We start from the raw sequence: 25,822 nt of genomic DNA, 5'->3' as shown, positions 1-25,822 counted from the left end.
AGGTGACAGAGCTAGGACTGTAGATCTACATTTCCTTGTCTTCTTTTGGAGTCCTCTCTCTCCGATCCTCAAAACCCCAGAATTTCCCAGGCTGCCAGGATTAAATGAAGTGAGCTATTAAACTTTCCAGCCTGTGCCTAGTATGTAGTAGGTGCTCAATTAGTATGAATTTCTCCCCTACACCCCCTCCTTTTTTTCCTGCCCGTGGCACTTTCCTCAAGTTTCTCTGCAAGGCAATGTCATGTACTCAAGTATTTTTTCCCACCTTGTACCTCTTCTCCATTCACACATCTGTTCACCATTCACTTGCTGTGTGTTAGGAGGGACACGAAGGAATTCAGAGATGACTGATTAAAAGATGACCAATAGCCCTGTTTTAAGAGATTAATCCTTCAAAGTGTATTAATAAAACTAGCGATTCCTAAGGGCAGGATTTCCACAGAGGGGATATGCTGGGATCTCAGGACGCAAGGGGGAATTCTATTAGGACCCCACCTCTGAGTGTCTGCTGTCTTCCTCTCCCACAGTGGCAGATGAAATGCTGCAAGTGTGACTCCAGGCAGCCTCACAACTACTACAGTCACCGAGTAGAGAATGTGGCTTCATCCTCCGGCCCCATGCGCTGGTGGCAGTCACAGAATGGTGAGCATTTGCCATCTACAGGGACTCAAACTGTGCAGCCTCCACAGGATGAGGTGGATGGAAGGTGCCCTGTAACCCTTTGGGTTTCCCAGGCATTTCTTTTGGTGATGTGACGTGGGTGATTGACAAGAAGAAACTTTCTGCCTCATATTTGAGGTCCGTTGGGTGTTATGGTAGAAGAATTTATTGGAGGTGAAGGAAAGGGTATGAGGAGAGAGGAATGTCTTTATTTCCCTCCACTCGGTCTCAGTGGGTGGGCTTGCAGAATTAAGCTTTGGGAACAAGTCTGTGTGGAACAGACGAGTTGAAGCCCTCCAAAGTATTGAAGACATCAGGTGATGGTGGGAAGGAAACTTAGCCAAAAACATATAGGATCTTGAATAGATAACATAAGCAGAAACATACCACTTCCCACTCCTCTCCAAGAGGGAGTTTGGAAAATCAAGGTTAGAGAGTTTCTGACTTCCTCGAGCTAGTCTAGTCCAGGGCTTCCTTCAGGGCTGGGGAAGTGGAAAGTCTCTGGCTGACAGTTTCTACTTTTTGTCCTTCCAGATGTGAACCCTGTCTCTCTGCAGCTGGACCTGGACAGGAGATTCCAGCTTCAGGAACTCATGATGGAGTTCCAGGTGTGCCTCCTGGGGGTGGCAGCGGATAGGAGAGTGGCTCCTGGGCCATATGGGCATGGAGCCATGGGGGAGCACAGTGTCCTTGTCTCTCTAGGCTGGGGCAACACTCACCATGAGCCTATATAATGGTGACAGCAAAGGACTTGGTCCTGGGTGAACAGTGGTACCTCCAGGCTCCCTATCTTGGTCATGCAGTGGTTGCATATCTTATTCCTCTCTCATTCTCCACCCTCAACCCATCTAATTAATTCAGGTCTGCCAAGTACCAATTCTACTGGGCCCAGTTGCTTGTTGTACATTTGTGTATTCTTGGTATACTCTGTTTTAATAACTTTGCATATTAGATTGAGTTTAACAAGCAGCCAAGAACTTGCCTATCCAACTAACTGATGGATGTTCCTTTGGAACAGCTCTCTTGGTGGGCAATCTACTCATTCAGTGCCATTACTTCTCAAAGCACTTTCAGATTCTGCCTTTAGAACAGCCTTCTAGATACTTCTTTTGGAGGAAACATTTTCATTTAATTGCCATAGGTCAATTTTTTCTTTTCAGAGATGATTTGGTTTTATTCTTTCTACAGAAATAGTCAGATATTCAATGATCAAATTTGGTTAATAAGATTAAATGATTAGGAAGGGAGATATAACTTTCAGGAGTTAAAATGAGCTTGGAATAAAAAGTAATAGGACCTAATTTCTTACATGACTGAAGAAGTTGGCTCTAAGAGCCTCGCCCCATCTAAAGGTCAAAGGTATTTTGAGAAATGCAAGTATCGTTTGAATAAATGCCCAGTCTCTAAAGGTGGCAACTTTGAAGGGCAGCATATTCATTTGGATGGACAGTGTTAAATAGTCTCCTTACTTTATCATCACTCACCTGTTCATTTATTTGTCAATTATTTGTGAGCACTTACTAAACACTGATTACATGGCAGGCTTGGTGTCAGATGTTAGGGATATAAAGATGAATAAAACCAAATCACAATCTTCAAGCAGCTTTCACCATATGTGGGGAAGTCAGTAGTGAGAGAGTGCAATGTGTGCACAATATTGGTAGGAAGAGGTACTGGGAGCCCATGACGGGGCTCTCACATGGTCTGTCTTGGGAGGGCCTGTCAGGGAGTACACCCAGGGGAAGATGAACTTTCGTAGACCAGTAATGGCCAGGTGAAGGGCAATGTTTATTCCAAGCAAACAGAACCATAAACACAAAGACCAGGATGCAGGCGGCAAGAAGGTGAGGTATATGATTGGGGCTGGGGGCAAGGGAATGCACACAGGGCCTGGAGGGTAAAATGTGCTTGGTGGCAAGAGATGGGGATGTGGAGGGCTGAAGACTGCTGCGAGATGAGTTTCCAGGTACACAAAGAGGGAGGGGAGCAGACTGAAGATTCACCATTCATTCAACAAATGTGTGCTAAACACCGATGTGCTAGGTGTTGGGGGTCCACCTGTGAACCACAGACAATAGGGGCTACAGCCTGGTATACTGAGTCTCAACCAGGGGCACTATTTTGCCCTCCCCTCTCCCGCAGGGGGTAGCTGACAATTTCTGGAGACACTTTTGGTTGTCATAACTATGGGTATGTAATGATATCTGGTGGGTAAAGTCAAGGATGCTGTTCACCAGGCTGCAGTGCACAGGACAGCTCCTAGGACTAAGATTTCCCCAACTCAATACTATAACAGTGAGAATGGTTGAGAAATCCTGGTCTCATGGGAAAAGAATAAAAAGCAAGAAACCAACAAGTAAATAATTGGAAATCGTGGTGACGTTTCTGAAGGAAACAAGATGCTGAAATAGAAAATAATGGGGCAGGGTGGGGTGGGCCAGCCATGAGCAGGAGAACACACTTCAGTCAGGTATCAAAAGATCTGTACCAGGAAATGACGTTTAAGCTGAGAACAAAAGATGAGAGGGAACCTACCAGCGGGAGGAGCATCCCAAGTAGGAAGACTGGACAAAGGCTCTGAGGAGGGACTGAGCTTGGTTTAGGGCTTGAAGAGAGGAGGTGGCCTGAGAGGAGGCAGGGCCCAGGGAGCCTGGGGCCTATTCACTCATGGTCAGAAGTTCAGATTTCGTTCCAGAATAGTATTGGAGGATTTTTAGCAGAGGATTGACAAGGCCCATTTTATGTTTTAAGAAGATGACCAGCCTGGCCAACATGGCAAAACCCTGTCTCTGCTAAAAATATGAAGATTAGCTCGGCCCGGTGGCTGACACCTGTAATCTCAGCACTTTGGGAGGCCGAGGCAGGTGGATCACTTGAGGTCAGGAGTTTGAGACCAGCCTGGCCAACATGGCGAAACCCTGTCTCTACTAAAAATACAAAAATTAGCAGAGCATGGAGGTGTACACCTGTAATTCCAGCTACTCAGGAGGCTGAGACATGAGAATCGCTGGAACCTTGGAGGTGGAGGTTGCAGTGAGCCGAGATCACACCACTGCACTCCAGCCTGAGTGATGGAGTGAGACTCTGTCTCAAAAAAAAAAAAAAAAAAGAAAAAAAGAAATGACTGAGTAAGAGTGAACGTGGGGAAAGGGGAAATCAGATGAAGCTTACTAGGGAGATCAGGCAGGAGGGAACCCTGAAGCTGGAGAGACAGGCCTGGGCCTGGTTCAGTGTTTGCTTTGGAAGCTGAGTTTATAGACCTGCAGTTCCAGGAAGTTGTTCAAGCTTGGAGCTGTCAGCATAAAGACCACATTTAAAGCCACCCAAAATGGATGAAATCATTTTGTAGGAAGGAGCAGGGACTCAATATGTCATGCTAAGGTGCTCAGATTATATCATGAGATCAGTGCAGACTGATTGAAGCTCTCAAAGATCAGATAATCACCCGGGAAGAGCTCTCTGGTAAGTGGGGAACGTGGTTTGGAGGGCCAGGACAGAGGAGGCTGGACACGAGTTCCAGGAGGGGAGACAGAGAGAGAGAGAGAGAGAGAGAGAGAGAGAGAGAGAGAGACAATGGTGAGCTGTGGGAAGTGTAGGAGCAGGGGAATGTCTAGCCTGGAAGCCTGGAAGCCTGGTAAGCTGAGCTAGGGATCACTCCTTCTGGAAGGCAGATCCTGGGGAGAAACTTCTGTGGCCTGTGGTATGCCAGGAGGTTTGGACCTGGACGCTCCTGAGCCCACTTGCTCCCGCTGGGCTCCCTTTCTTCACAGTTCACTGGAGGAGCCTGTCTCTCTGCTTGTGTCTCCATGGGGCACAGCCCCAGCGCCTCCCCTCTGCACACTGCCCCTGTCTCCGCAGGGGCCCATGCCCGCCGGCATGCTGATTGAGCGCTCCTCAGACTTCGGTAAGACCTGGCGAGTGTACCAGTACCTGGCTGCTGACTGCACCTCCACCTTCCCTCGGGTCCGCCAGGGCCGGCCTCAGAGCTGGCAGGATGTTCGGTGCCAGTCCCTGCCCCAGAGGCCTAATGTGCGCCTAAATGGGGGGAAGGTAGGTAGAGGGAATCCTGAAAACTAGGCCTGGGGAGAAGTCCCTGATGTCCCACTGTTCACACAGCCACATGGACTCTTGAGAAGGAATGGAAACATCCTTGCCAGCTCCCCTTGCTGACTTTCTTGAATTCCCCCCAGTAATGACCCCTGTGGCCACCCTCAGAACATTTGCTGCTTATCCTCTTTCTGAGGAGGGATATTTCAGAAAGACCTTGGGGCCACCGCATTACTCACCCCTGCTCTCTTACTCACCCCTGCCCTCTTCCACAGCCCCCTCCCCCGTGACTCATTGTCTCATCCCTCTAGTGGGAAGATGAAATCGACCCTACTTTGGTGTGAGGATTTTGGGATGGCTAGTTAGATGCAAGAGCAAATTACACAAATTTCATTTCACCTTGGTAGGGTTTAACACAAAAATAAACATTTTCAGTTTAATCCCTCCATCTAACCCAGTCTTAGCCCTTGGAGGGAATTCTGGTATAACCCAGAGCCCGAATTCTCCTGAGCTTAAACCCTGAGCTAGAAGTAAGAACCTGCCTGAAAAAACATTCAGAATGTTTCTCCCTAAGTCCTCCTGACATGATCAAATTCTTTCATAACTGCTTTTCCCCATCCCCTGGCAGAGGAGGCTATAGTTTCTCTTCTCCTTTCCCTGGCCGAGACACAAGTGAGCCCTCAGAGCTGCTCTCATGTGGACCAACGCTCAGAGTGGGGCCCTCTCTGCGGACCATGCATCTCTTCCTTTGGGTTTAGCAGTTCCTCCTTGGTTATACCCTTACCCAAATCTATGTTAACCACATTCTTCACACAGCAGATCAGAACGCAGGACTGTTTCCTAACTTGTGGAGGGCGGATGTGTAAACTCTTCCTGGGATATGTAGATGATGAATCGTTTTTTTAAAAAAAGTAAATCAAAAGCATAGTTGAAATTGGGATTGTCCAGAGTGCTGTGGTCACCCACATTCATGCATCCTTGGATTTTAGATTTCTCACTCATCCTGAGTCATGAGAAAATTAGTATCTCCTAAACCCTCATATATAGGTGATACATCTTACCATACTTTTTGACCCAGGGAACTCAGGAAATTCTTAGGATACTTATATTTTCAACTGGGGGGCAGGGTGTACATACACACACACACATACACACACACATTTATGGCCCAGTGATCATCTTGTTCCCCCAAAGCAGCTGACAAGCCTCATAACCATGGTGTGTCTCAGGTTCCAGGTAACAAGGACTTCAAATGTGAGGCATATAATGGAAAGGAAGGTTTCTTCTGAGCTTGAGGCACACTATTTGTCTCTTCTTAAGTGCTTCTCTTTCCCTTCTCTCTGTAGGTCCAACTTAACCTTATGGATTTAGCATCTGGGATTCCAGCAACTCAAAGTAAAAAAATTCAAGGTCAGTGTGGCCCCTCCTCTTGTCCATGGAACTATGAGTGGGAAAGGAAACAGAGTTGGAACCCAGGTCATGGGAATTTCCTGGTTTTTCATGTTTTTGTCAACGTGGTTGGGGATTTAATACTTGCCCTGTTTGCCCCATAGGGACATTGTCTGTGGGATGCTGTGGGATGGTTGAGGTCTGGAGAGGAAGGCCCATGGTATCACATATGAAGGAGACTCTATGTGCCTCTAACTTCCTTTCTTTATTTTCCATTCTCCAACCCCTCCCTCCTTGCTGTTTGGTCCTCTCAGAGCTGGGGGAGATCACAAACTTGAGAGTCAACTTCACCAGGCTGGCCCCTGTGCCCCAAAGGGGCTACCACCCTCCCAGCGCCTACTATGCCGTGTCCCAGCTCCGTCTGCAGGGGAGCTGCTTCTGTCACGGCCATGCTGACCGCTGCGCCCCCAAGCCTGGGGCCTCTGCTGGCCCCTCCACCACCGTGCAGGTGACAGCCTAGGGTGGGAAGGGGAGAGGAAGGGGGCAGGACCAGGGCAGACTACGGACATTCTTGGGGCTCCCATAAAGCAGGAAGGGCACTAAATCTAAAACTTGGGTACTTAATACTTCAGCAGCAACAACAAAAAATCTAAGTGGTTTTCGTTCCAAAAATCAGAATCGTTTAGTACTTCTTTAGACCTGCTTCCTAATTTGAGATGATTTTCATTTCATTTACATAAGTGTGGAAATTGGGAGGAAGTTTAAGGCAATGATTCTCAACCCTTGTTATGTATTATAACTTCACTGGGAGCTAAAAATGTTGCCCAGCCCTCTACCCTACGATATTCTAATTTTATGATTGGTTTTTAAAGCTCCCAGGTGACTCGAAGGTACTGCCAGGTCTGACAGCCACTGGTTTAGGGATTTTAAAGTCTCATCTAGTGGTGAGATATGGGGGCAGGGTGAGAGACCAATGTTTAGTACAGATGCTAAGTCTACCCTAGACCAGGCGGATTGGCTTCAGCAGGGATGGGGGTTGAGAAGTTCCAGTTTAACAAGCCCTCCCCTCCCAGGGAATTTTGCTGTGAAACCAAACTTGAGAACCACAGGTATAGAAGAGAGAACCTTGAGCAAAGAAGCAGAGAGACCCAACATGGGAGTGTGACAGCTGTCCTAGTGATAGGGGGACAGGAGGAAATCATGTAAGATGGCCTGGGAGGGAAATAGAGGTGGCACAAGCCTCAGCTGGCATTCTTCTTCCACTTCTGGGCCAACTTCTGCCCCAGGCTGCAGAGGTGTGCAGAGGGAGCCCAGTTCAGGGAGTGTGTCATCTGTCAGGGCCCATGAGACATACTCCTAGAACCCAAGGCTGAGTGACACAGAGGGAATACAATATGCTATGAGATGACAGGGAGGGAGGGAGCCACCTAGCCCTGGTGGTCCTCAAATCTGGCTGTGCAGTGGAATCACCACTTTTAAAAGGTGCCACTGCCTGGGCCTCCTCCTTGAGATTCAGACTGAATTGGGTCTGGACCTTGGCATTTTAATAAATGCTCCCCAGGTGACACTGAGGCGCAGCCAGGGTTGAGATCTATGGAATTAGAGGGACCAGGGAAGCCTTATGAGAGAGGTGCCATTCTAGCTGAAGCCTAGCTGGCAGGATTTTGCGAATGAATACAGAGAGAAGAGAATTCTAGGTAGAAGCAAAACCATTGTTAAGGTCAACAGGTAGAGAAAGTAGGGCTTGCAGAGGGAGCAGCTAGAAGTTCAGCTTGCTGTGCTGTCAGCAGGGCATGGGAGCTGAGAATGCAACTAACATGATACAGGTCCTTGAATGCCAGGCTGAAGGTGTTGGGCTTAATTTGGAAGGCAATTAGCACACAATAGCTGTTCTATTTTTATACCTTAATGAGTCTAGTGACAGTACATCACAACAGTTCCATTAGCCAAACAACTGTAGTCATAGATTGTTGGAATATAAATCTCCAGAGGGCCCCACCAGCTTCTGGATCCCACAGTTTGCCAAGGGTTTCTGAGCACCTTCCAAGCGCTGCCTCTGATTGGGTGTCACGGGGGTGTCCAAGTGCAACGAGTGAGCTTGCAAAAACCTCACTAGGGGAGCAGTGCGGGCACAAGCACGTGCACACACACACGTGTGCTCATATGTGCGGAACAATGGCAGACAGTTTCACAGGAGCTGGGTGAAGTCTGCGGCATTCAGAGGAAGCATCCTGGAAGGGTTGGTGTCTGAGCCAGACCTGAGTGGTACACAGAGGGCAGGTCCATCCCTGGGGCCCTTCTTTGTTGATTACTCCTGATGGCTGATGGTCCCCCTCCCAGGTCCACGATGTCTGCGTCTGCCAGCACAACACTGCCGGTCCAAATTGTGAACGCTGTGCGCCCTTCTACAACAACCGGCCCTGGAGACCTGCAGAGGGCCGGGACACCCATGAATGCCAAAGTAGGAGCTTTGGATCACCCCTTCCCTGTAGGGTCTGGGTCAAGTGCTGGCCCCTCTAGGCCTCAGTGACCTCACCTGGGACACAGGGGGATCCAGTCTTTCTTATGTAAATCTAAACTGAATTGCACTGTTACAATTCAAGCTCTCCTGGCTCTGTGAGGATGGAGAGAGTATTTGGGTGACATCCTCCCACCACCCCCTGCCTTCTCCTCAGCCAGACCTGGAGGGACCATGACTTGGCTGACGCTTCTGATTCCATGTGACTTTCATGGTATCTCCAGAGCCTGCTTCTTCTGGCCTCTCCAGTTGCTTTACCCTGTTTAGGACATATCTGGTTTTCTGTTGTCATTTTTCCTAATTCAAATGGCTCCCTAGAATCAGGGACTTTGTTTACATAAATGAGGAAAGCAGAGATTCTTATCCCAGAGACAGGCAGTGACCCAAGAGGAGACCAATGTTGGCAGTTGCAGGGTTGGGGATAGAGCATTCAAAGGTCTCTTGCTTTGGGCCAACATGGCCACTGTTCTTGGGTTTATCCCAACAGTAGGAATCAGGAGAATCAGTTCTTATTCTCCTCTGCTTTCTTATTGGTCATGTAACCTTAAATAAATTATACAAACCTCCCTTGGGCTCAGTTTCCCCACTTCCCTGCCTTGATCATCTTGCAGAGTTGTTACAGATGCCAATGAGCTTTTGTGGAGCACGCTCTGTAGACAGCAAAGGCGGGGGTCAGCTGTCAGCCCTGGGACTCTCTTTTTCCAGGGTGCGACTGCAATGGGCACTCAGAGACATGTCACTTTGACCCCGCTGTGTTTGCCGCCAGCCAGGGGGCATATGGAGGTGTGTGTGACAATTGCCGGGACCACACCGAAGGCAAGAACTGTGAGCGGTGTCAGCTGCACTATTTCCGGAACCGGCGCCCGGGAGCTTCCATTCAGGAGACGTGTATCCGTGAGTAGAAGCTCTGGAGACCCAGAATGTCATTTGTCTGTTACTCCCCATCTGCTCTGGGTGCAATAGATCACATGTTTCTGGGTACACCAAGGCCCTCATGGAGCATGAAAACTTGACTGTGAGTCAGGATTTGTGGGAGATTATTTTAATTTAGCTGAGTATTACTGAGCAAGTCACTTAACCTCTCTGGACCATCAAGCAGACAATCCATCAATAGATGGGCTTTATTTGGGACATAGGAAAGAAAAAAGTAAACATAAGATACAGTTTCTGCCATCAGGGAACACACACACTGTTTGGTGATATAAACTATACACTTGTGAAGAAGAAGGATGAAAGCACCTTTTCCATATGTATATTATCGCCTTTACCATGTTGTAATGAGGTTTGTGATTTAATTTCCTGTTTCTCCTAACATTGAGAACTCCTCCATGGCAAGGATTATTTCTCACATCCTCTGGCCCTAGCACACTGACTGGAAAATCACTGATGCTCAGGGAGCGTTTGTGAATGTAATGGGAGACAACAGGCAGAGGCAGCTTAATATGTCCACAAGAGCCAGCGACTTCATATAGGAGAGGGCCTGGACTGAAGCAATCTGATTCGGGCAGGTTTAGTCAGAAAAGACTTTCTGGATGAAGGGGTCTTACATTTTAAAAGGTCTGAAAGAAGTCAGGGAATGGGGGTTGGGGAAAGCCGAGTCACTTTCTGTTGATGTTTGTTGCTGGGAAGAGTGAGACAGAACTGAGTTTGATCCCTGGTTCTTGCGTGAACTTTTAATGAGAACTTGAATCAGTTATTTGACATATCTGAGCCTCAGTTTCCTCCTCTGTACAATGAGAATAATAATCTCCAGGATTACCATGAAGATTCCATGAGGCAACATGTGAGAGTGCCCAGTTCAGTGGTTGGCAAGAGTAGTTGCTCAGTAAGTAATGACAACAAAACGCCTTCTATAGTACTTAGCATATGCCAATATGCTCCCCTTGCTTTATGTTTACCCATTTCTTTCTCTCTCTCTCTCTCTCTTTTTTTTTTTTTTTTTTTGGAGATGGAGTTTCGCTCTTGTTGCCCAGGCTGGAGTGCAATGGCACAATCTCAGTTCACTGCAACCTCCACCTCCCAGGTTCAAGTGATTCTTCTGCCTCAGCCTCCTGGTAGCTGGGATTACAGGCATGCGCCCCTGTGCCTGGCTAATTTTGTATTTTTAGTAGAGACAGGGTTTCACCATGTTGGTCAGGTTGGTCTTGAACTCCTGACCTCAGGTGATCCACCCGCCTCGGCCTCCCAAAGTGCTGGGATTACAAGCATGAGCCACTGCGCCCGGCCATTCACTCATTTATTTCTCACAAGAAGCCTATGAAGGCTGTATCATTATTTTTATTTTACAGACGAGGAAATTGAGGCATGGAGGGATTAAGTAACTTGACTAAGGCTATGAAATTGATAGCCAGTGGTGGAACAAGGATTTGAACCAGGCAGCCTGGCTCCTGGAATCTGCTCTGAACTCTACTTTTCTTTGTTCCTACTGCGGTCACTGCTGTTGTCTCTCAGCCTGCGAGTGTGATCCGGATGGGGCAGTGCCAGGGGCTCCCTGTGACCCAGTGACCGGGCAGTGTGTGTGCAAGGAGCATGTGCAGGGAGAGCGCTGTGACCTATGCAAGCCAGGCTTCACTGGACTCACCTACGCCAACCCGCAGGGCTGCCACCGTGAGTAGGGGACGCGGCCCAGCACGACATGGGGCAGGCTGCATGGGGCCACCAGACCCATGGCTTGCCCTGCTCACTGTGCTCTCTTCAGAGGAAATCCCACTGCAGGGTAGACAGAGGGGGTGTGCCCAGGCCTTTGCCAGGAGTCCGGACTTCTTGGCCTCTTACCCAGCACCAGCTGCTGTGCTACTGGCTTCCAGCAGGTGGCAGCAGAGGTCCGAGTTGGAAGGTGGGACTGAGAGCCAGACGGAGGGTGGGCAGGCAGGCGGCTGAGCTGCCAGGTTGCTGGAACGGACAGTGCAGGGGTACTGTGAGTCAGCCATGTCATCTGCAGGGAATGGCCTTGCCTAGTTCTTTTTCCAGGTGGGGCCCCTCCCTGGATGTGTGTCCTCTGGGGGTGAGTTTTTCATGGAGCGTCTGCCTGAGCTCAGCAGCTCTCCTCCTGCAGGCTGTGACTGCAACATCCTGGGATCCCGGAGGGACGTGCCGTGTGACGAGGAGAGTGGGCGCTGCCTGTGTCTGCCCAACGTGGTGGGCCCCAAGTGTGACCAGTGCGCTCCCTACCACTGGAAGCTGGCCAGTGGCCAGGGCTGTGAACCGTGTGCCTGCGACCCACACAACTCCCTCAGCCCCCAGTGCAACCAGGTACGAAGTGAGGGTGGCCTGGGGGCCCCTCAGTGGGAGAGGGGTCCTGAGCACCAGCCTTTCTGCTGCCCTTCCATGCTGCCTTTCTGGGCCTCTCCCCTGTCAGACCGGGCATCTTCTGTCCCCATTCTCCTTTGGGGAAGTCACCAGATGTCCCTCCCTCTGTGGCTCTTGGCCGTCAGTGATACCATATGCAGCACACCTTCTGAAGGGCCCACGCTGGGCCTTGACTTCAAGGCTCATCTTTGAGTGGGAGCCCTTGCTTTGTGGGCACAGCAGCTCTGGAGGTGGCCACGAGCCCTGGATTCTACCTGTGGACCAGGAATCTAGGACACGGTCCCTGACACCAGGGTAAGGCAGAGGCTATGAGGCAGGGTCCACTGACGCCGCTCTCTCCACACAGTTCACAGGGCAGTGCCCCTGTCGGGAAGGCTTTGGTGGCCTGACGTGCAGCGCTGCAGCCATCCGCCAGTGTCCAGACCGGACCTATGGAGACGCAGCTACAGGATGCCGAGGTGCGTGCTCAAGGCCTGGGGGACGCTGAGGCTGTGGGGGCCAAGCACGCGGTTGGGCACGTGGTGGGGGCGTGTAGGTCTGCAGCAGGGCAGAACGTCCCGTATTGATGCACGTGGTGTGGGCCTGGGCAGCCCTGTGAGTGCATACACTCTGGCCCATTGGTGTGGCCTCTAAGACCCTGAGGCAGGCCTATGCCCTGCTGTCCCTGAGTCCCGGTGACATGCCAGTTGCTTTGCTCCCCACTTCCCTGAGAGAGAGCATTTCCCAGAAGCCATCTCCAAGGCAGCAGCAAGGATGGTAGACTGTCTCTTCATTCTTCATAGATGGAGGAAAGTGAGTCCTGAGGGCCGAAGGGTGTCATTTCCCAGGGAGTCAGTTTGATGTCACCATAGGAGCACAGGCCTTGGAGTGTGCAGACAAGATTCTGGTCCCAGCTCTGCCCCTGCCTCACTGAGTGACTTTGAGGGAGCTGCTTCCCCTCTTTAGACTCGGTTTCCTCCTTTGAGAAAGAGGCGTGCTGTACTTAACCTCTCTGTCCCTCAGAGAGGGACATCTAGAAAAAGTGGGGAAACAAGAGTGCTAATCCTGAGAGTGGTGTGAAGATCAAATGAGTTAATGTGTGTGTGTGACTTTAAATGGTGCCTGGCACATGGTAGGTGCTAAGTAAGCATTTGCTTTCACTGCAGCTGTTACCATGGTTTTTATTCTAGCTGTGACTTCTGTTGTTCTAAGTCATGTAGAAAGAGCTTCAGGTCAGACCTGCTCTTCAGAGCTCTCCCTGACAGCTGCTTCTGTCTCCCTGACCCCTGTCTCTGACTGTCATTTTTCTTGGCCCTAGCCTGTGACTGTGATTTCCGGGGAACAGAGGGCCCAGGCTGCGACAAGGCATCGGGCCGCTGCCTCTGCCGCGCTGGCTTGACTGGGCCCCGCTGTGACCAGTGCCAGCGAGGCTACTGCAACCGCTACCCGGTGTGTGTGGCCTGCCACCCTTGCTTCCAGACCTATGATGCGGACCTCCGGGAGCAGGCCCTGCGCCTTGGTAGCCTCCGCAATGCCACCGCCAGCCTGTGGTCAGGGCCAGGGCTAGAGGACCATGGCCTGGCCTCCTGGATCCTAGATGCAAAGAGTAAGATTGAGCAGATCCGAGCAGTTCTTAGCAGCGCCGCAGTCACAGAGCAGGAGGTGGCTCAGGTGGCCAGTGCCATCCTCTCCCTCAGGTAATTCCCTTTCCCTGCCAAGCATTTGGAAGAATTATGCTCCGGGGTTCCTGTACAGGGCACACTGGTCCTTCCTTACATTTGTACAGCGCATTACAGTTTAAAGGCATTTTCACAGTGCTCTCTCTTTCAACCATTACAACAGTCCTGTGAGGTTGGTGTGGTTTTGCAGATGAGAAAACAGGCACAGATAGGTGATGTGACAGAGCCACATGGCCCCCGAAGGGCAGAGCTGGGACTCAGAACACAGCCCAGGAGCCCAAGCCCAGCGTTCTTTTAAGTGCCCAGTGCTGCCTGTGGGAGGGAGTCAGCTCTGGATTAGTCACCCTGGCAGAGGGCATCCGAGAGGCAGGGGCTCCAAAAATAACCCGCGTGTGGCTTTGGAATGGAAGTGGTCCCGCCCACACCCCCATCCCACCAGCAGAGGTGCCTTCTTAGTGAGATTCAGTTCTGGAAGCTTCTATAGTTAGTTGGCATTCCCTGAGCACTGGCTTTCTGATGGTGCACAGAGCCATCCAGGTGTGTGAGTGGCGGGGAGGGAAAAGGCAGCCTAAGAAGAATGAAAATGGAGGCTTCGTGACTCACGATGTGCTAGAGCCTCTGGCTGGGGGCTCCAGCAGAGGAAGTCAAGCAAATATTGGGAACCTTCCTTCCTTCCTCCCTTCCTTCCTTCCTCCTTTCCTTCCTTCCTTCCTTTTTCCCTTCCTTCCTTCCTTCCTCCCTTCCTTCCTTCCTTTTTTCCTTCCTTCTTTCCTTTTTTCCTTCCTTCTTTCCCTCCCTCCCTTCCTTCCTTCCCTCCCTTCCTTCCTTCCCTCCCTTCCCTCTGTCTCCTCCCCTCCCCTTCCCATCCCTCCCCTCCCCTCCCCCGTCTCCTCCCCTCCCCTCCCCGTCCCTCCCCTCCCCTCCCCCTCCCTCCCTCTCTCCCTTCCTTCCTTCCTTTTTTCTTTCCTTCCTTCTCTCCCTCCCTCCCTCCCTCCCCTCCCCTCCCTTCCCCCTCCCTCCCTCCCTCCCTTCCTTCCTTCCTTCCTTTTTTCCTTCCTTCCTTTTTTCTTCCCTCCCTCCCCTCCCCTCTCCTCCCCCCTCCCTCCCCCTCCCTCCCTTCCTTCCTCCCTTCCTTCCTTCCTCCCTTCCTTCCTTCCTTTCTTCCTTCCTTTTTTCCTTCCTTCCTTTTTTCTTTCCTCCCTCCCCTCCCCTCCCCTCCCATCCTCCCTCCCCCCTCCCTCTCTCCCTCCCCGCCTCCCTCCCTCCCTCCCCCCTTTCCTTCCTTCCTTCCTTCCTTCCTTCCTTCCTTCCTTCCTTCCTTCCTTCCTTCCTTCCTTCCTCTCTTTCTCTCTTTCTTTCTCTTTACATAATTTTAGAGCATCTATTATGAACCAAGCATTGCACAAGGCATCGGGGATATTGAAATTAATATGACATAGTCTTTGCCCTCGAGAAGCTTGCACTGGGGAGAATGATGTGTAAATGGTAAACTATAATGTGACACATGTTATAACGTATCATGGCAGGCTTCACAGAGGTGCCTTCTGAACTAAGTCTCAGATTCGGGCAGTCAGTCCACCAGGTTCAGTAGGTTGGAAACACAGGCATGGAGGGGCATTCCATGGAAGGGCGTTCTGTGCCTGATCAAAGCCTAGAGGTGGAGAATGTGAGGCTTGGAGGAGGGAGCTGGTAGTTGGGTTGGCGGAGCTGCAAAGGGCACAGGGAGAGAGGACTCTCCAAGAGCTCAGTGGCCAAGGGCCTGGGAGGTGGACCCCGAGCCTCCTTCAGAGGGGATGACCAGCTGGCAGCAGTGGTGGGATCTGGAACTGAGTGGGATGTGTGGACTGTGGAAGAGATTTCAGAGCTGCAGCTGTAAAGGTAGTGGCTGAAGCCAGTCTGTAGAGAGCGAAGGAGGAGGGCATCAGGGCAGTGCTCCTCATGGAAGCCAGGAGCTGGAAGAGGGGGAGGAGAATTGGGAATGTTGGGTCATGGAAATCAAGGGAAGAGAGTTTTGTGGCTCTGCCCATGCATGGACAGAGAAACGTTGTACTGGCCGCTCAGCCTCTGTCCAGCGGAACCCCCTTAGCCTGTGGATTCTCTGTTCTGGTGCCTTTGCCCAAGGCCTCTGTTTGTTCTGACTCAGTAGCAGTTGCTCTAAGGGAATGGCTGCTCTGGGGAGGCACAACTCCCTCCTATATTTTAGTGTAAGCTCCTCTCCCTTCTCAGGCGAACTCTCCAGGGCCTGCAGCCGGATCTGCCCCTAGAGGAAGAGACGTTGTCCCTTCTGAGAGACCTGGAGAGTCTGGACAGAAGCTTCAATGGTCTCCTCACTATGTATCAGAGGAAGAGGGAGCAGTTTGAAAAACTAAGCAGTGCTGATCCTTCAGGTGAGGAGAGGGCCACCCAGATAACCCCGGGCATGGGCACTGCTGTGGTGGGCATGCCGCCCCCCTCCCTCCTGCTCCTCCTTCATCTCCATTCCCCATGCTTCTTGCCACAGGAGCCTTCCGGATGCTAACCACAGCCTACGAGCAGTCAGCCCAGGCTGCTCAGCAGGTCTCCGACAGCTCACACCTTTTGGACCAGCTCAGGGACAGCCGGAGAGAGGCAGAGAGGCTGGCGCAGCAGGTGGGAGGAGGAGGAGGCACCGGCAGCCCCCAGCTTGTGGCCTTGAGGCTGGAGATGTCTTCGTTGCCTGACCTGACACCCACCTTCAACAAGGTGACTTGGGGCATGGAGTCCCACTTCCTGGAGCCCACACCCCAGCTTGTCACACACCAACTGCTGCCACCTGTTTCCCATTAGGGCAGACCTGCCGCTGTGAGAACCCCACTCCCCCAGCCATCCCGACCATTGTGGCGCTCACTGTGAGCTCAGTAGTTGCCAAGGAAACCAGTTTCTTGTGCTTGGTTGTCATGGAGATGTCTGGCTGTTGGTTTCCCAGGTGTGAGGTGGGATTGGTTATTGAGGGGCTTTGGGTAGCCTCTTTGACAGCCCCATCTCTCTACAGCTCTGTGGCAGCTCCAGGCAGATGGCTTGCACCCCAGGATCATGCCCTGGTGAGCTGTGTCCCCATGACAATGGCACAGCCTGTGGCTCCCACTGCAGGGGTGTCCTTCCCAGGGCTGGTGGGGCCTTCTGGACGGCAGGGCAGGTGGCTGAGCAGCTGCGGGGCTTCAATGCCCAGCTCCAGCAGACCAGGCAGATGGTAAGTGTGGCCAAGGTGGGATGGGCACAGGTAGGAGGAGGCAAACAGAATAGATCCCCCGGGCAAGTCAGAGTTCCCATTTTACACTAAAGCCCAGAGATTTTAGTGACCTGCTTAAGGTGCCACAGCAAGTGCAAGATAGTTTTTTTCTCTTTTACTGGACATCCACATAGAAACTGCACTGGTTACAAATGCTTCCTAGGTAGGTCTTGGCATAGATGATGATCCACAGAATTCTGGGACTGCTGAGAGATTTCACTTGGGGCCTTATCCCTTCTGACTTAGAGTGTGTGTCAACAGATTAGGGCAGCCGAGGAATCAGCCTCGCAGATTCAATCCAATGCCCAGCGCCTGGAGACCCAGGTGAGCACCAGCCGCTCCCAGATGGAGGAAGATGTCAGACGCACGCGGCTCCTCATCCAGCAGGTCCGGGATTTCCTAACAGGTGAGCCTGGTCTCCACTCCCACCTTGGCTGCTGTTCCAGTCCTGCCTGTCCCTCATTCCCATGTTCAGTGCATCAGCCAGCCCTCCCTCCCTCCTCCCAGGCCTGCAACATCCTGCTCCAGGCCTCCACCTCTCCTTGGCACCATGGCCGTGACCTTGTCGTTCTCCCATCTGCCCTTCCCACCCACTCCACTCCCTCGTGACCCATTCTCATTCTCAACACAATAACTGAAATATCTCTTTTAAAATGTATAAGTCAGATCACATCTCACTCCTGCTTAAAATCCTTCAGTGGCTTCACCTTGTTCTTGGAATGAGCTCTCAACTTCTATCATGGCTACAGAGCCTGGCCTCTGTCCATCTCTTGGGAGTGACCTTGGGCTCTTCTCTGCTTTGTTCACTGGCTGTCCTTGAACATATCAGGCTCTTGCCTGCTTCAGGAATGTTTATTTGCTCTTTTTGTGCCTGGAATCCTCTTTCCAGGGCTGTTTCTTGTCCTCTGGGTCGTCTCCCCAGAGAGGTGTTTCCTGACCATCTGATCTGGTTGTCCCCTGTCATCTCCCATTCCCCTTCGGTGTCTTACCTTCCTCGCACTACTCACCGTCATTCAGTTGTCGACAAATGGATTGTCACTCCACTAGAATGGGGACTCCAGGAGGGTAAGGATGGTTGTCTGTCTTTTTGACCACTGTGTCACCAGCACCTAACATAAGGCCAGACACAGAAAGGCATCTGACATAGGTGGCATGAATAAATGAACCAGATGCCCTTCCTCACTGCCCTGGGGAGTGAGGAAGGGCTGTACAATGGAAAGATTCCTAAACAGGACCCGGGAGACTCATGTGACATTGGGCAGGCTGCTTCTCTCTTTGCCTCATCTTTTGCTTCTATAAATGGGGAGACGGTAGTATTTCACAAGTTTATTCTGAGGATCAAATAACTGATGTAAAACGTGTTTTGAAAAAGGAAAGGTGCCTCAGGAACAGGAGTTGATATTGTTAGATTTCTGGTTCCTGCCAGGGAATTTGCTTGGCTGGGAGCCCAGTTAATACGAGCCTAGGGCTTGGTGTAATGACAGTGGCTCTTCTTGCTGCTATTACTGTGTTTTTGCCCCAGATAGGCCAAAGTCCCCTCCTGAGTGCAGATGGCAGGTCAGAGAGGGGCAGGAGACTTCTTCTGAGGTCTCATGACTTGCATAAGGCCATGAGGCCCACACCTGGGGAAAATGATACCTGGGAATCTAGGGAGATTGTGCCCCACAAATGTGGATGATGGGGGAGGTCAAGGTGTGGGGCTTAGGCTCATGGATAAGGGAGTCTTGACCCTGAGTCAAGTCCAGTGACGCTGAATGGCTACTCATCCTGCATTAATCTCAGCCAGGGCTCTGACCTCAGGGGTTGGGAGGTGGGTTGGAATTCTCTCCTGCTGGGTGAGTACCGTGAACAGGCTCACGTGAACAGACAGGGAGCTGCCAGGCCCCTTTTGTCGTCTTTCTTATGCTTGTATCTCAGGTCAAGTCTTATGATGAGTCCAGGGTCAGAGAGAAAAAGCAGGGCCTGAGAGAGGCCTGGCTCCAGGGAGAAACCCAGGAAAATTTTGTGTAGCTGTAGGCTCGGACTCTGGTCTCCAGAGTCCTGGTGCAGATGCCTCTGAGCGCTGGCTGCTGTCAGATGTAGGGTCATGGTGTGGGAGGGAGAGTGGAAAGTCTGTGGAGGGAGGAGGAAACATCGCCTTTCCCAGTTCTTCAAATGGAATTGACAAAATGAATAGTTAAGGCTTATTAAGTTCTGAGTCCAGGCACTGTTCCAAGTGCTTTGCATGTATTACATCATTTACTCCTGACTACATGAACTAAGTACTCTTATTACTTCCACTTTGCACACAAGTAATCTGGGCACAGAGAGGTTAAGCAACTTGGCTAAAGGCATCCAGCTCAGCAGTGGTGCAGGTAGGCTTCAACACTAATGGTCTGATTCTGTCATCCACACCCTATTGCGTTATGGCATGGACACACATATACATACACACCTGTGAGTGTGCATGCACACACAAATACACACTTTCTTGCCACTTGCCTTTGCAAATGTTTTTCCTCTCTCTGGATTGTCTCCCCTCTCCCACCTCTGCTGACCCGGCTAGTTCCTGTTCATCCTCTAGGAATCCTCCTAGGCATCCCACTCTCCCAGCAGCCTCCCTTGACCTATCAGGTGGCTCTGGGGGCCCCTCCCATGGCTACTGTAGCACCTGTGTTTACACCACTCACTCAAAGCTGTACTTCTTTGTTCATGTGCCTGTCTCCCATTAGATTTTCAGCTCCATAAAGGCAGGTATTGAGTTTAATTTGATTTGCAGTCTCAACTCCTCCCATGCTTTTGCTCAATGCAGTAAATATTTACTGAGCCCATCCTGAGACCCAGAAGGCTCTGTGACTGAATGTCATGTAGATTGAGCCTAAGGGTGCAGCTGAAGTGGTGCAGAGTAAAGGAAGGGCCAGATCTAGGTGGGGATGTGCTCATCCTGGAAGGCTTTCTGGGGAAGTTGCATGTGAAGCCTTGCTTTGAGAGTGGGACTCTGGGTTAGATGAGAGGTCGACAATCTCCATGAGGAAGGTCCTTATGAAAGCTTGCTGCTGGGATAAACCCACTTAATGAAACTCAACCACAGTTATGCTGCATGCAAACCCCCAAGGGACACAGCAATGAACAAGCATGGCTTCCACCCTCCAGGAGTGTCCTTCTGCCTGGCATGGGATGGGGCAGGGAATGAGACCTGTGTGGTCACCTAGTACCCTTTAGGTGTAGAGTGAGGCTGGGCCTGGGACCCCGGAGGAGTTCAGGTCCCAGGACAAATCATCTGGGTGAGTGGGTGCCCCCCTCCTTAATACCTCAATACCAGCGAAATCTGTAAAAGCAAATTGGAATAGATGGGGAGGAGATGTCATCTCTGTACTTCTGACCTTACTCTCTGACCCAGAGTTGGTTTGTAACAACTCTTGCAAATGGGTTGTTTTATGTTGTACCTTCAGGTTGAGGATTGATATTGGGGATTGATATTCCTTTTTCACAGATCAGGAAACTGAGCTTAGGGAACCACTTGACTTGCCCAGGTGGCTTGAATAGTAAAGCAGCGATCTGAACCTGAAGCCCTGTCAATCATTCGTTCACTCTACACACATGAGGACCTCCAAGTGCCAGGCACTATGCTGGGGTCTAGGGATATAGCTGTGGACAAAACCCAGCCCCTGCCCTTGTAGAGCTTACATTCTAGAGGAAAAGAGACAAAAAAAAAAAAAAAAAAAAAAAAAAAAACCAGTTAGATGAGTACAGTTTTTGGTACCTGGGTGGTGCAAGTGCTAGACAGAAAGATGAGGCGGGGAGGGACGATAAAGTGTGCTACAGTCTAGGGTGGAGGTTGCAATTCTAGATTGGATGGCTGGGGTTGGCCTCCCTGAGAAGGTGATATTCCAGCAAAGCCTTGATCATTCTTATTTGCCTTTGCAAAAATGAGCAGTCTTGCCTGAGGGGGAGTGCAGGGAAGGGGTCTTTTTGCCAAGGAAGCAGCTCCAGTTTCTGGTCACTCTTCCCAATTTAGGGCTGATTGTGCATGTGCTGCAGGCATTGTTCAGTACCAGCTGTCTGGCACCACCTCCTTCTCCCTAGCCCGCAGCTTCCTGTGACACCAGACGCTTAGTTGCCACAGCTGTGATGGCACTCCCCCACTCCTCTTCCCTGCTGCAGCATGGAGCACAGGATAGTCATCCTCCTACAGCATTCCCAGAAATTTCCAGAGAACAGACACCTGAGTCTGGTTGAGAGGGGGCAGCAGCTCCTTGGGACACCATGATAGAGGGGCCACCATGAGTGCCTTCCACAGGTGCTGCTTAGCCAGGAGAGGCCTCGGATCTCTGGGGAGGTTAGTGGGCTCCCACAGTCTAATGCATGGTTGTCTTCCAGACCCCGAAACTGATGCAGCCACTATCCAGGAGGTCAGCGAGGCTGTGCTGGCCCTGTGGCTGCCCACAGACTCAGCTACTGTTCTGCAGAAGATGAATGAGATCCAGGCCATTGCAGCCAGGCTCCCCAACGTGGACCTGGTGCTGTCCCAGACCAAACAGGACATTGCGCGGGCCCGCAGGCTGCAGGCTGAGGCTGAGGAAGCCAGGTACGGCCTTGGGCCCTGAACTTCTCTCTGCCCAGAAGAGAGAAGTTTTGCTTCTCAACCCCATGGCTGGGAGAGGGGTGCAGAGGGCTGGGAGACAGGAGGGGATGCTTACGATGGTGGGGAGTGGTACACAGAGTCCAGAGTGCAGGTTAAACAATTTGCGTGACTGTGTCTTCCGTATTGGAAACTGCCAAGAGAGTGTCTCAGGCATAACACAAACATTCATCATGTCTGCTTGGTGGGGTCCTGGGACGTCAAAGCTAATACTTTCCTTGCTCTTTGTCTTGGCTGGGAAGGGTGTTCTTTTGGACTGGTGTGTGAGTCGAACCACACATTGATTCACTATTCACTCATTCTCTCTCTCCTCTCCCTCATGCTTCTCTCACCCAGGAGCCGAGCCCATGCAGTGGAGGGCCAGGTGGAGGATGTGGTTGGGAACCTGCGGCAGGGCACAGTGGCACTGCAGGAAGCTCAGGACACCATGCAAGGCACCAGCCGCTCCCTTAGGCTTATCCAGGATAGGGTTGCTGAGGTGAGGCATCATGGCTTCCTCCACACATATTTGGGCATAAACAGGAAAATTTGGGCACCAGGCATAGAAAATGCCAGAAAGTGACTAGATGAAAAGTGACTAGATGAAAGCTGAGGTGGAGTTCTACAGGAGGGTGACAAGTTTTGGGCTGGCTTTGGGCCTTGGATTTTCTGATCTTGTGGCTGGGATGCAGAAGGCAGGAGTGAGAGGTGGGCAATTTTGATTGTTCTGATTGGAGAGGGTTTTTGCTGCCTGATGAGTTGGAGAAAAAATGGGGATGAACCCCCCACCTATGAGACCCACCACAAATGCCAGATCTCCCTCTTTCCACAAAGGTTCAGCAGGTACTGCAGCCAGCAGAAAAGCTGGTGACAAGCATGACCAAGCAGCTGGGTGACTTCTGGACACGGATGGAGGAGCTCCGCCGCCAAGCCCGGCAGCAGCGGGCACAGGCAGTCCAGGCCCAGCAGCTTGCAGAAGGTGCCAGCGAGCAGGCACTGAGTGCCCAAGAGGTACAGAGAAGGCAGAGTTAGCTCAACGATGTATGGCCAGTGAGGGGGTCCTGAGCAGGAGAGGACTTTGCACACTTTATAAGACCACAAACTCAAATGTGCTTAGAATAACAGAACAAGAAGAGGCTTGAGAATCAACCCAAACCTGGCCAGGCATCTGATTTCTCCCTCCACTGCCTTTGGTATAGCTGGCTCAGGGACATTGGAGATGACCAGTCCAATCCCTTTCCTTTTACAGATGAGGTGGTGACTTGTTCACAGGCCTAAGACTCATCTATAAAGCAGGTCCCCTGACACTGGATCCAGAGCTTGTCTCTTGGATCCCCAGCCTGGACAGATGCTCTTTGCTTATCCTAACCTGGGCTCCACGATTGTCAGAATTAGATGACAGAGAAGATCAAAGAGCCCATTCTCAGTGTCTCACACACACTACCTGCTCCCCCTATGGCTAGGAACACTGGCACTTTCAATCCTGGCACAGTGACCAAGTTGCTAAGTATACTATGTGACAGCTTAATATCAATATCCTGTGATGTGACTAACATTGTCCTGGGAGTGAGGTGCGACATGTCAAGAGCTGGACATGGGAAGAGGGAAACACAGAAGTTTAAGTCATAGTCTGTGACTCAGGCGTTTTAATAGGCAAAACCAATTCTATTGGGGGTTAATAGGAGGCACTTTCCCACTGTGTGTTGATTTGGGTGACATCAAGTGCTTTGGCCACAGGTCTTTAGGACCTTGCATGATGACAATGACACTGAGACTATTCTACCTTTTTCAGGGATTTGAGAGAATAAAACAAAAGTATGCTGAGTTGAAGGACCGGTTGGGTCAGAGTCCCACGCTGGGTGAACAGGGTGCCCGGATCCAGAGTGTGAAGACAGAGGCAGAGGAGCTATTTGGGGAGACCATGGAGATGATGGACAGGATGAAAGGTGAGGGAATGGTTCAGGGGCACGGACTACTGGGCATTCATGAAGGCTGGTCCCACCCAACCCAAGGCTTCTGAAGCCCATTCTTATTGGAGCTAGCCATGCTATGGGAGTGAGATCAAATGAGATTTTTTCTGGGCGTCTAGTATGTATGAGGCTGGGGAATGCAGAGATGGTCCCATGACTTGACCTGGCCTCAAAAAGCTCGCAATTAATGGGACCATTTTTTCTATTTTTGCAAACAGTGGGGTCATATTTTTTCTTCCTGTTGCTTTATGTTTAAGATGCATAGAACTGTATTTAACAGGATGAGGTGGTCTCTGATAGGGGTTGAATAATAAGAGTTCTGGGGCTCAGAGCATAAATAATTTGAGAGAGACATGTTCAGTGAAGGTAAGAAAAGAAGATTTGTGATGGGCCTGGAAGAATGTATAGGCCTGGGAGAAGCTGTGAGGAAGAGGAGGGACATTAGGATAAGGGTGTTGGGAAGCAACAAGGTATGTTCTGACATAGGGACAGAAGAAGGTTGCTGAGGAGCTGGTGGGAAAGAAGTGGCATGGGGTTAACATGACTTGTCCCTGTGCCTGGCTTCTAGTGTGAGGATGAGGAGGGTAGATAGCTCAGGAGGCAGTAGGGCACATCCAAGGGTTTTGAATATAATGGAAACATAATGAAAGTAGCTTTCGGAAGGGTTCCGAAGATTTCTCAGAAAGGAGAACAGGGGCTCCTGGGAACTAGAGTCATGGCTGACATGATGATGGGATCACTGGAGTGGTGTATCCAGTGAAAGCCACAGAAAGAGTTCCTTCGAATTTCAGCAGAAGTGTTTGGCAGAAGTCTCGTTGGATAGCCAGGTGGGCACCACATAAAAGGTTGGGCTGGTGGGTAGACGATGAATAAACCTGGGGCCATGGGCAGCTGCACCCAAAGGATGAAGTGAGAGGAGCTGACCTAGGGGAAGGGGCCAGCGGCTAAGTCAGTGCTTTTCCTTGTCCTGTTCATCCAATACTTTGTATGAAGATAAATAATTTATCAAGTCTCTGGACAACAGAGACACCAGGTAACAGAACCAGTATTCTAAGGCAATAGCAAAAGTTCAGAAAGATGGGCTGAAACTAAATTAAATACAGAGAAAACTAACCTCCTGCTCTGGCCTTGTTTGGGCTTAAACCACAAGTACAGCTCAGGTGAAGCCTGGCTTTTCAGTAGCTAATGCCACTGCAACCACTTTATAACTAGTAAGTGATAAGCAAATATGAGTTGTTACTCATCTGAAAAAGACCCAAGAGTTTTGAGTTACCGCAAGCTTGTTATAAGCCAGCAATGCTTACTGCAGCCCAAAGAGCTAACAAACACAATGCAACCTAAGTGAAGAGAGTAATAGCTTGAGGTAATGGTAAGACTATTTAGCAACTGGAGTGGTGTGTACCCACTAACCAGAAAAGGCTTAGGCTACAGTATTGGAACCGGAAGGTACCTGCTTGCAGGAATTTACCTTTAGTTGCAGGATAATGGGGGAAGATCATGCATTGACCAGGGGTGGGAGGTGGGTCTTGGGGGTGAGTACCAAGGAACAGAATGGCAGCTATTTAACAACTGCTATGGACATATTTAAATATTTTATCAACCTGTGAATCCATATGGGTATCTACTGGCTGAATGTCAATCCAATAATAACACTGTTATACTCTGCTGATGGGATCTCACCTGGGGGATGGTGTTCAAGTGATGGCTGCTACATCTTCAGAAGGGATATTGACAAACCAGCATACATCAAGGAGAGAGTGACCAGGGTGGGACACAGCAATTATATCAGATGAGGAATAGGTGAAGAAACTGGAGATATTTAGCCTGGAGACAATAAAGCCTCAGATATGTGAAGGATTGACATGTGAGAACAGAGAAGGTATATTCTTATACCCCCAGGACACAGACCTGGGACAAGAGGTGGAAGTAAGAGGCAGTCATCTTCTCATGAAGATGACTTTTTTCATAACCAGAGCTGCCTAAGATTGGAGCCTTGTGAGGCAGTGCCTGCTTTCTTCCTATTCCTGGAAAAGTTCAGGCTGAGCCTGGGTACCAGCTCTCATGGATGTGATAGAGGGACTCCTGCCTAGAGGGACAGGGGGCAGGCTGGACTGAGTCACTTCCAGAGTTCTTCAAACCTCTATGCATCATCTGGTGGTTGTATGCAGAATGAATTGGAAGAGGAGGGCTAGATTTATCTGGAGTGGCATTTGGGGAGGGAAATTGAGGAGGAATTCTGGTCACTCATCCAGCTCTTTTGTCAAGGTGCCTACTTGAGGATCATTAGTTGGATGGCAGCTGTCTGAGCCCAACAGCACTGGGTTGCTAATCTTGGTGTCTGTGACCTCCTTCATTAGCCTGGGACAACTGTGAGAGCCCAGAGGGTCAGAGGCCCAGTAATAGTTAGGAGTGGGGGCCTGCTGG

General features: G+C 50.7%; 1 protein-coding gene across 1 annotated transcript in view; it reads left to right on the top strand.

The window, feature by feature from the left end:
- The window catches only part of LOC105484900 (laminin subunit beta 3), a 41,499-nt gene that overhangs the window by 14,955 nt on the left and 722 nt on the right, over positions 1 to 25,822 (top strand). Inside the window, exons 5-23 of the mRNA XM_011746989.3 lie at positions 528 to 642; positions 1,195 to 1,268; positions 4,519 to 4,710; positions 6,054 to 6,117; positions 6,411 to 6,604; positions 8,437 to 8,557; positions 9,320 to 9,508; positions 11,066 to 11,221; positions 11,670 to 11,866; positions 12,270 to 12,381; positions 13,221 to 13,599; positions 15,808 to 15,968; positions 16,082 to 16,302; positions 16,592 to 16,789; positions 17,090 to 17,234; positions 21,188 to 21,395; positions 21,786 to 21,927; positions 22,263 to 22,439; positions 23,221 to 23,374. Of these exons, the coding sequence (XP_011745291.2) occupies positions 528 to 642; positions 1,195 to 1,268; positions 4,519 to 4,710; positions 6,054 to 6,117; positions 6,411 to 6,604; positions 8,437 to 8,557; positions 9,320 to 9,508; positions 11,066 to 11,221; positions 11,670 to 11,866; positions 12,270 to 12,381; positions 13,221 to 13,599; positions 15,808 to 15,968; positions 16,082 to 16,302; positions 16,592 to 16,789; positions 17,090 to 17,234; positions 21,188 to 21,395; positions 21,786 to 21,927; positions 22,263 to 22,439; positions 23,221 to 23,374 (3,199 nt within the window). The remainder of the gene's footprint in view (positions 1 to 527; positions 643 to 1,194; positions 1,269 to 4,518; positions 4,711 to 6,053; positions 6,118 to 6,410; positions 6,605 to 8,436; positions 8,558 to 9,319; positions 9,509 to 11,065; positions 11,222 to 11,669; positions 11,867 to 12,269; positions 12,382 to 13,220; positions 13,600 to 15,807; positions 15,969 to 16,081; positions 16,303 to 16,591; positions 16,790 to 17,089; positions 17,235 to 21,187; positions 21,396 to 21,785; positions 21,928 to 22,262; positions 22,440 to 23,220; positions 23,375 to 25,822) is intronic.

This window comes from Macaca nemestrina, chromosome 1, assembly GCF_043159975.1.
Source record: "Macaca nemestrina isolate mMacNem1 chromosome 1, mMacNem.hap1, whole genome shotgun sequence".
NCBI lineage: Eukaryota > Metazoa > Chordata > Mammalia > Primates > Cercopithecidae > Macaca > Macaca nemestrina.
Note: the sequence above shows the minus strand (reverse complement) of the source record. Positions and strands in the feature narration are given on the sequence as shown.